The 15,259-nt window shown below is 36.9% G+C and overlaps 1 protein-coding gene across 1 annotated transcript; it reads left to right on the top strand.

The window, feature by feature from the left end:
• The first annotated feature begins 5,419 nt into the window (after positions 1-5,419).
• On the top strand, positions 5,420-13,314 carry snx22 (sorting nexin 22). Its single transcript, XM_037768778.1, has 7 exons — positions 5,420-5,667; positions 9,738-9,821; positions 10,039-10,143; positions 10,604-10,698; positions 11,339-11,371; positions 12,178-12,245; positions 12,390-13,314. The coding sequence occupies exons 1-7, from the start codon at positions 5,581-5,583 to the stop codon at positions 12,506-12,508; spliced, it is 591 nt and encodes a 196-aa protein (XP_037624706.1). The 5' UTR covers positions 5,420-5,580; the 3' UTR covers positions 12,509-13,314.
• The last annotated feature ends 1,945 nt before the right edge of the window (positions 13,315-15,259 follow it).

The raw sequence follows: 15,259 nt of genomic DNA on the forward strand, positions 1-15,259 counted from the left end.
GATTTTTAGATTTTTCTTTTTGTTTTGTACACTAAAAATAGGTTAACTTGAGATGTGAAGACTTGATCTTGACAAATTGTGATGAAAAGATACTCCTGGACGTTATGTTAGGGAGACCTCTACTGGATGTTTAAAAGCATAGAATCAGTGAGAGAGTTTTGTGCATCATATATCTTTCTATTTGAAGGCACTGCTGGACTGGTTGGGCTGTTTCCCTAAAATAATTTATATGAAAGTGAATATTCTGCAAGATTATATCATACAGTAATGAAAACTTTGGGTATATATTCCCTTTGTTTCTCTCACGCTGACTCTGTCTTGCTTTCTGGTGAGAAATGGAGATGTGATCTTAAAGGTGCTATCGATAACATTCATCCACTAGATGTCACACTCTCCCTCCCATTTCTGGTCATGCATTTACTTCACAACAAGTCGTTGCCAGGCACTTACTGTCAATCTCAGCCATTTATCCGTTTTTCCACACTAACTTGACGACCCAGAGATACCACGTGATACTAACGTTGTTTTACTGTTGGCTCACAAGCCTTGTTAGAAGTGGGAACCAAACGTCAGAGATCTTACACAGAGATAAACAAAACATTCATGGACCCGTCAAAACTTTTAAAATGATTCTCAATCATGTTTTTCTTTTCAGGAAAAGCCATACTTTTATTCGGCACCTTTCTAAAGGCTTTGTGGATGTATTATTATTATTTTTTTTTTAACATTTGTCACCATGAAAATGTTATCAATAAGACCTTTAAGATTTATAATGACTCCAAGAGATATTCATCATAATCATTCACATTTTAAAAAACATTATTATCCAAAATTGAATTATTTTGATTTAAAAACATTGATATGCTTTACTTATACGTGAGAATTAAAGGTCTAGTGTGTATGATTTGGCAACATCTGGTGATGAGGTTGCAGATTGCAACCACCTGAAACTTCTCCCGTGTGCCAAGTGTGCAGGAGAACTACGGAAGCTGACGCGAAAATGCAAAAAAAATGTTCGTCTCTAGAGCCAGTGTTTTGTTTGTCTGTTCTGGGCTTCTGTAGAAACATGGTGGCCGGCTCCGTGAAGAGGACTCGCACCCTTTGTAGCTAACGAAAACACAACGATTCTTATTTTCAGGTGATTATACACTAATGAAAACATAGTAATGAATATTATATTCCATTTCTGCCAATAGAGCCCCCTAAATGTTACACACTGTTCCTTTAAGCTTTAAGACACAAGATTAAAACATTATTTAAATAAAAAGTCCATATCAAGTATGGATTTTATGCCAAAGTTGTTTAGGTAAACAGTCAGCGTATCATTTTTTCCATTGTGTGTTATAATGTAGTTATGTTGTGTGTCTGTATGAGGAGTTGTACGTGTGGATGAACTACTGGCTGACAGTTTGTGGCAGTAAACACATCACCAGTCGACCTGTGTGCAGAACTCAAGAATGCGTCAGCTAACACAGTTATTCTGGATGACAGTGCTTTCTTTCTTTCATTCGCACACACTGGCTCGGACAAATTGCATCACGCTCCCCAGACCAGCTGGTATGTCTATAAATGACAAACTCCAGTGCATGCCGTGAAGTGGTGGAGACCTGCCTTAACAAGAGTTTCAGAAGAGGGAATTCAAATGCCAAAATACATGCGTAATAGTGAAACTCTCGTCCTTCTCAAGTACCTGTAATCCTGGAGTCTAAGAAGCTAAATGGAATTCAACAATCATTGATTAGATTTTTTACACCTGCGCTTTTCCAACTGTGAAAAAAACAGATGTTTTATGGCGTGTGAAATTCTTGTCATCCTATAAAACCCTTTAAACTCTGATTATACTAAAGGATGGAGAAAGCTAAAAACAAGGCAGCACAAAACAATTTCACCCAACAGCAACAAAATATATTTGACGAGACGAGTGTCTTAAAATCCAATCCAAAAGGAAAAAACATCAGAATCAGATTTATTTGCCAAGTATACATTTGCACATAAAGAGAATTTAACTCTCAATGTACTTACACCAAAATAGAAATAACAGCTAGGAACAGGGACAACAAATCTGGACAATAAAGGTAAAGAATAGACAGGACTGTAGGGAAAAAATAGGTGTATATATAAATATTTAGTCGCAATTAATCGCATGATTGTCCATAATTAATGCAAATTAATCACACATTTTTTATCTGTTCAAAATGTACCTTAAAGGGAGATTTGTAGTAGTATTTAGTATTCTAAGTATTTACTACTCGTATCAACATGGGAGTGGGTAAATATGCTGATTTATGCAAATGTATGTATATATTTAATATTGGAAATCAATTAACAACACAAAACAATGACAGATATTGTCCAGAAACCCTCACAGGTACTGCATTTAGCATAAAAAATATGCTCAAATCATAACATGATAAACTGCAGCCCAACAGGCAACAACAGCTGTCAGTGTGTCAGTGTGCTGACTTGACCATGACTTTTATCAAACTGCATGTGATTATCATAAAGTGGGCATGTCTGTAAAGGGGAGACTCGTGGCTACCCATAGAACACATTTACATTCACACATCTGGAGGTCAGAGGTCAAGGGACCCCTTTGAAAATGGCCATGACAGTTTTTCCACGCCAAAATTTAGCGCAAGTTTGGAGCGTTATTTAGCAATGGATTCCTTAGGTTTTAACCTCCTAAAGATCGATTGCGTTAATGCATTATACATGTTATTTATTATCATTATTGTTCTTTCTATGTTTTAATATATGTACATGGATGCTGTCACTGATGAAAAGTCACTTTACTTTTACTTTTATTTCTCTCTTTTTATTATTATATGATGTATGATTGTTTAACCTGCCTACACGCAGCTTATTGTTCCCTCCTCATTTTTCCAGCCTACTGTATATGCTGAATCAGTTTTACCTCCTTTCTTCAGTGGATATTTGGTGTTAGAGGGTTCAACTGTTCATCAGAGTGACGGCCGAAACATGAAAAACATGTTCAAAGGTTATGTTGAAGATAGAAGTCTTATGTTACGGCTCTACAAAACCAAGACTAACTTCCTGTTGTTAATGTGTGTACGGCGTGTTTCTGCTGACACAAGGAGGACTCACATGATGAGCCGTAGTAAAACACGGTGATGATGACATGGCTCGTATATTTTTAACCATGCTGTGATCTGTGAAAGTCACATATCCTCACATAGAGAGAGCTGCTTCAGTAAGCTGTTTTAAATCAAAGCCCAGTGAGCAACAACAGCAACGGGAAGATATAAATCCCATGATGACGAGTCACAGACAGAGCATGTGATTCTGGTCGAGACCAACACATGGAAAATCAGCTGCGCATGCTATTTAAACTGAAAGAGGAAAATGAGAATTGTGCATGAACAAAAGGCAAAAAAATCTTAATAATTTAGGATCTTAAAGATCGGAATAATAATGTGTAATAAGTGCAACATGACGACTTTTTCTTTTACTTTCTTTTCACTGAACAAAGTTTGGTTTGATTTCTGAGCAGTGAATCTGAGAGGATGTGAGTAGTTTTGTGTTAAGCTGTCTGGGTTTACATCCCTTTTCCATGCAATGGATTGTTTTTGATATACTTTGTGTTTAAAACCCAGCGGGAAGTGAACCTGGATTTGAAAGTGACATTTGAAGTTGTTGCTCTCTGAAGGCTTTTAGTTTTTAAACAAGTTTTTTCACCTTTTTACTCAGAAAATACAGTTTACTCACCTCTGATATAGGCTGTTATACATATATCTTAAAGTATTAGATGATTTAAGTTATATGTGGAGGGTGTCTGATCCTTGGCAATATAGTAGTTTAACAGAAAATCTTAACTCAAGGTCAATTTACTAGATTATAGTTGTCATCACGTGACCTGAGTATGAAACTTCGATCATGTGTTACAAGTGGCAAAAAGTGGACTATTAGTTAAGATTATTTTTTAAATCAGAAGATGGTTAATAATTTGTTGGCTGTTCACTAGTTTTACTCACTTTGTTATTCATGTCTGTATCAGTAGATTAGTAAAATAGACAGTTGGCAGTCATGTGAATTTGTATTTTTGATTGTGGAGCTGTTCTTTACTGCAGGAACTGTCTTAAAGATAAGGATTGTTTCCTGACCAGGTGCTTCCTCTTTAAATGCTCATCATAAGTCCAAGATCAGAGGTTGTAAATACAATCTGTCTTTCTTTTGTGATGCTAGCTGGTGATTTTTTTTTTTAATGCTGGCTACTTTAGAAAAAATCATTTGAATGATTGTAAAGTAAAGATAAGTACATTTATTCAGGTATTGTTTTCACATGTAATTTTCAGTTGGTGGTTCTTTATTTTCCACATATTGTGAGACTGACAGCTGTACTCTGCAGATTCATATTTTACATTCAAAACACGAGTTAAGCTTATAAAATGTGATCCACTGTTTAAATGACAGAAACAGCATTTATAGAAAATATAATTGAAAATGTAAAATATGGGAAATCCCAATAATTTTAATCTTTTTGAGGATGAATGTTGGTGTCTGGTCCGGGGTTGAGAGGGCACTTTGTTGGGACTTTGTATTATGCATTAAAAATGTTACTCGAGTAAAAGTACAAAAGTATTTGCATCAAAATCTACTCAAAGTACCAAAAATAAAAGTCTTCAGTATGCAGAATGGCCCATTTCAGATATTGATGCATTGATGTTGTCACTTTAATGTTGCGGCTGGTAAATGTGAAGTTTATTTTAAATATTTTATAGGCTAGCTCCTGAATTTCCCATAAAGTCCTATCTTATCTTAACCTGTAATAATACATCATCATTTATTTGTTGATTATATTTTGTATTATTAATTTAATTCGGCAAAGTAATTAAAGTTATCAAATGAATGTAGTGGCTATTATCATCATTACTATTTATTTATTTTTATTCATAAATAAAAAATAATTTATTATATTTATATTTTGTAATTATTATTATTATTATTTTTATTTTATTACGTTTTCTCTCCTTTGTTTTTCAATTTACAATTACTATCTGTTATATGTACATATTATTTTATTTGTTGTGGTTTATGTTGTTTTTTCTTAAGGAAATGATAAAAAACTATGATTATGATTTAAAAAAACTTAATGTAGTGGAGTAAAAAGTTTAAAAAAATATTTGCCTCTGAGCTGTAGTGGAGTGGAAGTATAAAGTAGCATAAAATGGAAAATAGCCTACTCAAGTAAAGTACAAATACTTCAAAATAAGCAAATATTCCAGGACTGCTCTACACCAACTAAATGTCCCATTTCACAGCTCCAGACAACTAGAACTTGTTGTTGTTGTTGTTGTCGTTCATGTGCACTAATACAGTAAATACTATAGATATTTATTCCTGGACTTGTGTTCCTAAAGTTCGGACTGCACCTTTAACTCCTCTCTGTGCTGGAGGTTGTTTGTCTAATTAGTGTGTTAGTGTGGAGGTGGAGCTCAGGAGGAAACAGAGAGGCAGGAACGAGGCTTTTCTTTTATTCAGTTCCTGGACTCAGAGGAAACCGAGGGAAGTTTCCTTCCAGCTGCAGAAAGAGAATCACAGCCAGCTGATCAAGTCGCTCTGATGGGTTGGGAGGAGGAGTATCCGATGATTGAAGTATCGATCCCATCGATGGAGAAGGAAGTGGATGAGTCCGGGAAGTCCAGAAAGGTGAGGAGGGAGGAGACTCCAAAACCTCCGACAGTCTACTTTACTCTACTTTACTCTACTTTACTTTTCTCATCAAACACAAGTATTATTCCTCCATAATCACCTGTTGCTGTGTTATTATTATTATTCTTATTATTAAAGCCTACAGCATGTTTCTAGTTAGTGGTGTTACAGGTGAACTGCTCCACCAGGTGAGCCACGTGAGCCAGGTAACCTGCAGGAAGAGAGAGAGTTCAGATCTCAGGTTTCTGTCCAAAGCTGCAAGAAATACTCAAAATCCTTTAAAATGATCAATATATCAAAGGAGTCTTGCATTTGAGTTTTGCTTTTTAAACAGTAGTTGAAGAAGTAAGTAGGCTACATACACAAGTACCGTACTTCAGTACAATTTTGAGGTACTTGTACTTGAGTATTTCCATTTTCTGCTACTTTATACTTCTACTACAATTCAGAGGCAAATATTTTACTTTTTACTCCATTACTTTATTTAATAACTTTAATTCGGATTAATAATACAACAAATAAATGATGTTGTATTATTACTATAAGATTAAACTTTATTGATGACTTGTAGAAATTCACAAGCTTCCCAGCAGAATATAAAATGACCTCCAACTTTACAACATTAAAGTGATTTACACATTAAAGGGACTATTTGTAACTTTCAGAAATGCTTGTTAACAGCGTCACCTGTGGCCGTTAAGTCAACGAAAGTCAGCGTCGGGCTCACGCTTTGCTCGCTCTACAGAGACATGAACGAGCATCGCTCAAAACAGTGAGGCGACACACGTCAGCTAAAAACACGATATCACTCTATATTTCAGCTGCTTGGCAGTAATGTTAGCTGACCAGACGAAGGTCTCTCCATGAATCACTGCTGATCCTAGTGTTGGCTTTTCCTGCCTCAGCCTCCCGACCGCGGTCGGAGGGAACAGGGGAGACACTGGAGCTTTGGTCGGAGACGATAACGTTTCTCTCTGCGGAGCCCCGTCACTTTACAAGACACGGGAAACCTCTGTTGGTCTGGAGGAGCTGCAGCAGTTATTTCTGCACAAACATAATAACCTTTCAGCATATTGTAATTCAAGTGTTCTGAGCGATAACTAGACTTCTGCACCTCCTCATGGCTCTGTTTTCAGGCTTTAAAACATCTAGCCCGTGACAGGAGACTTTGACCAATCACAGGTCATTTCAGAGAGAGAGAGCGTTCCTATTGGCTGTGCTCCGGTCATGTGACCAGAACTTGGCATTCCTTCACCAGATTTCACAATGGCGGCGGCGGCGTCACAAACGTTCTCATTTCACAGCTAAACCGTGCACTACAAGATGATTCTGAGAACATCTGAGGAGAGAAATAGGCATTAACGTAACATAATATTGATTCATATTTGATCAGCGCTGCCTAGTTTGACCGTTTGGTCGGAGTTCGCGAGTGATCGACAGCCGGCTCTCATAGACGGCAGCTGGACAGCAGACCTCAGATCAGCTCTGACTGCTTGTTTTCCTCCGGTCTGTGAAATCTTGCAAATGCCGTTAGGAGCACCGGAGGACACAGAGGAACATGATTTTTTTTCAGGTTACCTGTTTCATGTACTACTGTCACCATATGGCGACCGTTTTATCATATTTGTTCTCTCTTGCAATCTCGCCTACTTCAGCTTTAAGGATATGTTGGAGACTTTCCAGGTGGAGGGACACCAAAGTTGTCCATCATCTCTGTTTTCAGAGAAATGATCTCCATTCTGTCTTGATTCTGCTTCGACAGCAGAAGAGACTAAAGGGTGCATCGTGTTTTGCTCTCCCTATCTTTTACATATTAAAAAAGAATTTGTTGCCAATACCTCACAATGGTGGCGACCCTTACAGTCGAGCCCTGCCCACAATGGGAACCACAGACTGTGGGTGTATCCTGTGTAAAGACTCATTAAGGCCTCAGTGTCTCAGTTTAATAACTCTGTTTGTGCCCCTAAGTTCTCTGTGATGTTAGTTTATTGGCGTGATTATAAAAGCAGGCTGAGGTGAAACTAGTCCGACTTCCAGAGAACAGTCACCTCGTTATGAAGTTGTGATAAATCACATTCACACAAAAAAAGTGACACCAGCCTGGGGAATTTGCTGCACTGTGCCGATGACCTCTGTTGGGTTTTATCGCCTCAGTCTGAGAACACAAGAGGTTAGACTCCTATTTCTTTTTGTTTACATAATGATAATAAGCGGTAACTTTATGAGGACGACGTCCGGCTGTTTGAAACCCTCAAACCTTCAAGCGTTCAGCTCCTCCCCAGCAGCACAATGTTTTTATTTATTAAAATAAAAGATATTTAGATCTAGTTCATTCATCTATAAAAAGGGACATCATGAAGTACACCTGATGTTCTCACTCACGTTAATCTAAAGTGTCTGCTTTAGAAGAATTGTTCCAATGTTTCAGCTCGTGTACAGATTCAAATGTTTTCACAGTGCAAATAAATGTTATTTGCAGAACAGAGGCTCTTCCCATGTGCTTGGGGAAATACTGAACTATTTTAACCTCTGTAACCCAAGTAATTTAAATGCTTTGACCAGTTCTGTTGTGGAGACAATGAAAGCTGCTGCAGACTTAACAGTCTGACAAATGCAGTTCACTAAAAGACAACACAGACGCTGAACCTTTTTTTAAAAACTAGTTTTATCACCAGCTCAAAATCGCCGACGTTATTGTAAAAGTGTGTGAAGCAAAGGAAACAATAGCTGCATTAAACCAAGACATTACAAGTAATATCTCAGTAATTAAATTGGTGTTTAAAATGAAGAACCACATGATAAATCATAAATAATCACATAAACAGACATAATAAACAGTAGTATATACCTTAGCATCAATATAGTGTATTGAGATGTACTAGATATGTATTAAAGGTGATAAAGTTGCAATGTCCATACTCGTCTATTTACACTAATTCTTTGAGAATTAATCTGAAGCTCTGTACCTCCTCCTGGTGGAGAAATGATGTTGTTGTATTATGATGCAATTTTATAAGGAACAACCTGCTAAAATGGAGTTTAAAACCACACAATATGATTGTAAGAATCTCAAGACTTGTTTCAGTTTTTTTGCTTCAATTGATTTTAGTCCTTAATCTTAAATCCTTGATTTAAATGAACTTTACTACACTGTTTTTATGACAACTTTGTATGTGGTATTTAAAGAGAAATCTGTACTAGAATATTAGTTTAATCTGAATCACGTGTTGCATTTATTTTAATTTTATTTTTGTTTAACAAGGAGAGAGTGTCATTGAGATTAAAATCTTTTTTAACACAGTTAACATTGCTGCAGACACAAAAACAAAACACAGAACAATTTAAAATGAATTACAGAATAATAAAATATCAAAAGCATTCATCAACATTAGGGACCAATCCAATTAAAATATCTGCAGCCAGATGTGCCTTCGTCCAAGTCATTTAAACTCCCTTTAAATGCATCCAGAGAGACCAGCTCCCAAAGATTCAGGTAATTTTGCAACTGATTCCAAGCAGAGAGAGCAGCAACTCTGTACACACCACATCTATTGCACGTCTGTCTATCCTGGAAGGGGGATCCCTCCTCTATTGCTCTTCCTGAGGCTTCTTCCATTTTTTTCTTTTTTCCCTGTTTAAAAGGTTTTTTTTGGAGGGGAGTTGAACTGTAACGGACAGAGGGTGTCGTATCCTGTACAGATTGTAAAGCCCTTTGAGGCAAATTTGTGATTTGTGATTTTGGGCTATACAAATAAAATTGACTTGACTTGACATTACTTAAACACCCTTTTTCCCAATTCAGTCCTGGCTTTAGGGACAGATAGGAGGAATAAGTCCTGGGAGGGAAGACAGTAACTTCCCATACTTATTTAGAAGGATGTAGATCCGTAGGTAAGATGGAACCAGACCAAGGATAGCCTCATACATAAGTCTATAGGGTGGACAAGGCCATCGGGTCATCCAACCCGAACATACAAAGAACAACAATGATGCTTAGAGTCAGATGATATATTTGATTGCTGATAAATGTCTGTCTAAATCCCCTGTGTTCTGTCTTTTGTTTGCAGCTTTTCAGAGTTGAAGTCTTGTTTAATGGAAGGAAACATTTTGTGCTCAGAAGAAACAGCGAGTTCCAGACTCTCCACAGAAAAGTATGTCGCTTTACGGCCACAGTCGCAATTAATACTGACTGTGTACTGTATGTAGCACTGGATATTATACAATGAGATGTAACATAAAATAAGACATGTTTACATGGATTTAAAATCACAAGGAAGCATGACTTTGATGGTCTGTCGTGTGTCGTCGTGGCCTGTTAACCTCAGGTGATTTGAAGGTTGATGTTGTTGGTTCTTGTGGTTCCTGCAGCTCAGGAAGATCATCCAGACTCCAGATTTCCCGAGCAAAAGGAACCAACATCTGAGGACCAAACCTCTGGAGCAGAGGAGGCAGGAGCTGGAAGACTACATCCAGGTAGGTGGGACCTTCTTCGACCTCATGAAGCAAGCGACCTAACTGTATTTAGTGTATATATAAGACTTTTCCAAAAAGAAGTTAAAAAGTGCTTTACAGGAATATGAAGAAGACTGAGGTTGAGACAGAGAAGACACTTTATAAAACCAGGAGAAATAAAGGTTACCATGGTTACACGTCTCCAACCGGCAAGGAAGCTCTCAGGAAGTGACGATGTAAATTACTGCAAAGATCTATACTACTGTTTGTTCACACAAAAGTATGTTTAACGATAGTACACATGTTGGGTGTGTAGTGCATAGTATGAGATTTTGGAAGCAGCCAATGTGCTTTGTGTTTTTTTTACCACTTTACCAACTATTCATTCATAAACCTTTAACAAGCTGTGACATCAGTCTTGAAATGATTTGAACCAACAACAAAAAAAAGACATTTAGATTGTCCTCTGTTGCTCCTCCAGGACATCATCTATCAGAACGAAGATGTGCCGCAGGTGCTGCTGGACTTCCTCCACCTGAAACACTTTCACACAGGCATGAAGGCCAGCAGCATGGAGTAAGTCCTTCAGTCCTTCAGTCCTTCAGTCCCTTCAATCCCTTCAGTCCTTCCTCCAGTCCTTCCTTCAGTCCCTTCAGTCCTTCAGTCAATCAGTCATTCCTTCAGTCCTTCAGTCCTTCAGTCCCTTCAGTCCTTCCTTAGGTCCCTTCAGTCCAGACTCCTGACTGCATCCACAGATGTTGGACATGCTGCTATATTTAGCTCCTCTATTTTTGGATTCGGGGCAATGCAGCAACTCAATAAAACTTTAGACTGATATCTCAGAGTGGCTGCGAGGAGCAGCCAGTGATCCAACGATCAAGGCATGAGAAATGTGCAGATATATAACTGTAATGTTGTAGGTTTAAATCTCCAGCCCAGTCCAGTCTATATATCTTTGTTTTTGTTTCCACTGCACTTAATTGAATATAAGTATAAGACATAACAACTGATAATTGTTACAGAGTAGTGTAACTGTATGTGGGCGGGTTGGACTTTATATACAAAAGGAATATATATATATATATATATATATATATATATATATATATATATATATATATGCATCATAGAGTAGAGTATGTAATCTTTCTTTAAACACGTATATTGGTCTTTATTCTTACAGGAAATCTGTAATAGTTCTTTGCTCTAATTTCAGATCTCTTGATGAGTTGGACAGTCAGGACGACAGGTGAGATCTTTACTAGTAGTTCCCCTTTCTTTCTCTCTCTCTCTGTGTTTGTGTGGTACAGTATACAGTATATGTACTGTGTCTACTAGAAGGGATGCAGCTACTGTGGGAACACTGAGCCTCGTCATGTCTCTGCAACACCATCATTTCAGTGATGACAGAAGTATTTTAATAACTACAATATAAAATGTTTTATGTCTCACCTTTGAGACTTATTCAAAACATAAGACGTGTGAAAAAAACATTACAAGTAGCACTGTTGTCATCTTTCTTCATGAAATGAAGCCACGCTTTTGACCGTTTCTTCCTCTCTGCCATGACTCCTTCTTGTTGCAATTTTCCAGCTGCATAGACGCAGAGTTTGACGTCATGATGCACAAGTTATTGCAACGTGCAACTGTCAGAAAAACATGCCAGCATAAAATCCTGATGGATCAGATCATTTTGAACCGCTGCCAGGATAACTGGTTTCCCCACACCGATCTTTGCAGAGCTAAACAATAAAACCGTTGCACGCAACCTCAATAGAGCGGGACATCACACATCCACTCAACCACCTCCACCTCACCCTATAGACAGACTTGGTCCTGTTTATATCGTACAAACGTGTGCCAGCACGCAACCTCCTTATCTTGCTTCTGGCACATTCCACTAAACCAGAATGTGCACTTAACATGACAAGGAGCACCAGTGCAGTTATACTAACAGACAAAAAGTTATTATTGCTATACAGATCATCTTCATGTTTGAAGAAGTATTACCGTTGCATGAGACTAATCAATCATATTTTACTTTTGTTTCCTCAGTTATTCGTTACCAAATCAGCGAGTGTTGGGCTACTTTAAGGATCCGTATATCTCCGAGTGCACATCAGGTAGGAAAGACTATGAGAAAACACTAAATAACAGCGACCGACTCTGTACTTGTGTGCGTTTTGTTGTTTGGTGCTGTAATCGTAAATTGAAAAGCATTAAAAACAACTTTGTTCAAACCCTGAGCTCTCCGTCTTGTGTTGCAGATCTCCCAGATGTTGTTGTCGACGGGGTTCTTCAGGGTTTTTATCCCCGGGACGTCCGGGTCAGCTTCACCGCCCCCGTTCTCACCGAGCCCGACGCCACCACCTCTATAGAGGCCTGAAATTATTGTTAGATGTACAATTTGGTGTTTTAAAATAGAATATACAACACAGTCAAATACACAGTGGCAGCAGGAAAGATGAATGAAAAGGCCATCGGCATACACTTGCATGATGCAGAAGGAAAAACAGCCTGAAATAGGTCACATCATGGAGGATGCTTTTGTCCAGCAGCTCCAGTGGGACTTAAACCCAAAACGTCGGCTTTGTTGTTCAGATACTCCACCTGTTGTATTGTTCAACCATTACACATCCTATTACAGCCCTTTGACAATCTCATGAGGCCAAACAACAAAATTGCCACTCATTATATGTGTCTGTGTTTTAGTCCGTTTAAGTAGCATACAAACCGTTTTTAAGTGATATGTGGCCACAGGTAAACATGTCTTTTAGTCATTTTAGCGATACTGTAGTTTAGTATAATTTTATAATAAAGGAACAGCGTGTGAAAATAGAAAATTACTTGAAATCCAGGAAGCAGATAGGGTTACCTTTTTTATATTGTTTACATTTTTGTCACAGTTGAGACAGACTTGTGCATGGAAGTTTCTTACATTCATATATATTTGTAGTAATTCATGTTTATAGAGGCTGATATAATTCCAGGTGTTAGGTCAAATACAATCAGCCCAATACTGATACTGAGGCTGAGGTAATGTGAAGCATCTTTTTTTAGTGTTAACAAATCTTTTTTGGAGTTATATGTACTTTTTTATCATCTTGTTTATGTTGAAATTATAATAAACAATCTAACACATCAAAGACATAATTCTGTATTTAAACCTGAGCTGTAGAATGAGATGATCAACATTCTTCTGTTTGAGAAACTAAAGAAACATTTTGACTTTTTACTTTTTGTTATGAATACATTCCTATTTACAGTCACGACAAAGTTTCCCCAGTGCACGAGGAGATATGATCATTGGTTTACCAAGCATTAGAAAGTGTTTCATACTGAACCGGCTATTTCAGCCCTCATTAACCGATAGAATAGATTCACTGTAATCTGTGATATCTTACCGTTTTTTGTTCTTTTAAAAGAGTTTTTTAACAAAAATATGTAATGTGTTAAATAAATGACCTTTAAACTGGATTCAAAGTGTAACATTAAATATTAATCATGACTAAATAAGCGACTATCACAGTTTAAGTTTTAAATTATTTATTAGGAGAACTGCTGACTCAGTTATTTCCCAAAGAGCCCTCAGCCTGTTTAAAACCAGTGAGACACAAAACAGCACAGAAAGGAATCTCTCATGTAAAATAATCAAAACTGTTTGAACTTTGGCAGAAAATTGCATGTTCAAGTCAGATCTTATCGCTCATGGTAAGAAGCTGATGTAGAAAATAGGTCTTCAAGGCCTTTAGGCTCTAAACCTGCAGTATGTGCACACAGTGAGACAGACTCAAAACACCTCTCTAGGGTTTTATTCCAAAAACGTGTTGCTTGTATGTTGCTCAAAATGTTTGAAAACATACTTATGAAATCCTCTAATGCGAAAACAATAGATAATCATCCTTCATGACATAAATGTTATGGAAAAGAAGACAGAAACATTTATGATTATTAAATGTGATTATCATTATTATTAGTGATAAGAAAAAAACTATTAATTAATAATTTTGGCTTGACTGGAACCATATTTTAAAATTATTTTTCTTATAAAGTGATGATTTCAGTCTAGTGTAGTGTAGTGTAGAGAGTCAGTTTACCCTACAGCTGTCCTGCCGCACCTCAGCCTCAAACAAATAGTTGACAAGCAGCAACAAGCAGCTCAACATTCACGCATATCTGCCTGAAGGAGAAAAGGCAGGAAGAAAAGGGGGTTGAGTCTTTGATTATGTTATTTGGTTGTGATTTAGTGGTGCTATATAATGGGCCTCCTGTTTGGTTAATTTCAACACTGGTTGGACTGGTGCACTCTGTGAATTATATGGATGGTGCTAATGTGGCTACAAGTAAAATGTCACATCATTTCCTGAATTAAAGATTTAAATTCCTTCAGTGCAATTCAGGGTTATGTTTCACTGTATTCTGTGTCATTATGAGTACAACTTTTTTTGAACACAAGATTTATTTTTGTGAATTGCCTGTCGTACTTTGACTTGTGCTTTCATAAAGTCTTGTGAGAGACTGATTTTTAAATACAGTAAATTGGTAAAAATAGATACAGTCTTTCCTAGATGCATAGATATCCAGAATTTGTTTGTCTCTAGTATGGGACAAGCTCTAAAAATACTGAGTCCTACATTTCCCACCATGCCTCTCAATAGCATCTTTCATCAAAACTGCCCTGCCTGGCAAATGTCTTAAATATATGGAAAAAAATATCCTGTAAAAATCAGTAAAATATCTAGAAGAATTCAGTAAAATATCCTGTAAAAATCAGTAAAATATCCAGAAGAATTCAGTAAAATATCCAGAACAAATCAGTAAAATATCTAAAAGAATTCAGTAAAATATCCAGAACAAATCAGTAAAATATCCAGAAGAATTCAGTAAAATATCCAGAACAAATCAATAAAATATCCAGAAGAATTCAGTAAAATATCCAGAACAAATCAGTAAAATATCCAGAAGAATTCAGTAAAATATCCAGAACAAATCAGTAAAATATCCAGAAGAATTCAGTAAAATATCCTGAACAAATCAGTAAAATATCCAGAAGAATTCAGTAAAATATCCAGAACAAATCAATAAAATATCCAGAAGAATTCAGTAAAATATCCTGTAAAAATCAGTAAAATATCCA

The sequence above is a fragment of the Sebastes umbrosus genome, chromosome 4, assembly GCF_015220745.1.
Source record: "Sebastes umbrosus isolate fSebUmb1 chromosome 4, fSebUmb1.pri, whole genome shotgun sequence".
Classification (NCBI taxonomy): Eukaryota; Metazoa; Chordata; class Actinopteri; order Perciformes; family Sebastidae; genus Sebastes; species Sebastes umbrosus.

Bases quoted from the DNA above. Each gene is read 5' to 3' on its own strand.
- snx22 (XM_037768778.1), top strand. From the start codon at position 5,581: ATGGGTTGGGAGGAGGAGTATCCGATGATTGAAGTATCGATCCCATCG. The intron at 5,668-9,737 runs GTGAGGAGGGAG...TTTTGTTTGCAG, and splicing joins AGTCCGGGAAGTCCAGAAAG to CTTTTCAGAGTTGAAGTCTT. The intron at 10,699-11,338 runs GTAAGTCCTTCA...CTCTAATTTCAG, and splicing joins ATGAAGGCCAGCAGCATGGA to ATCTCTTGATGAGTTGGACA.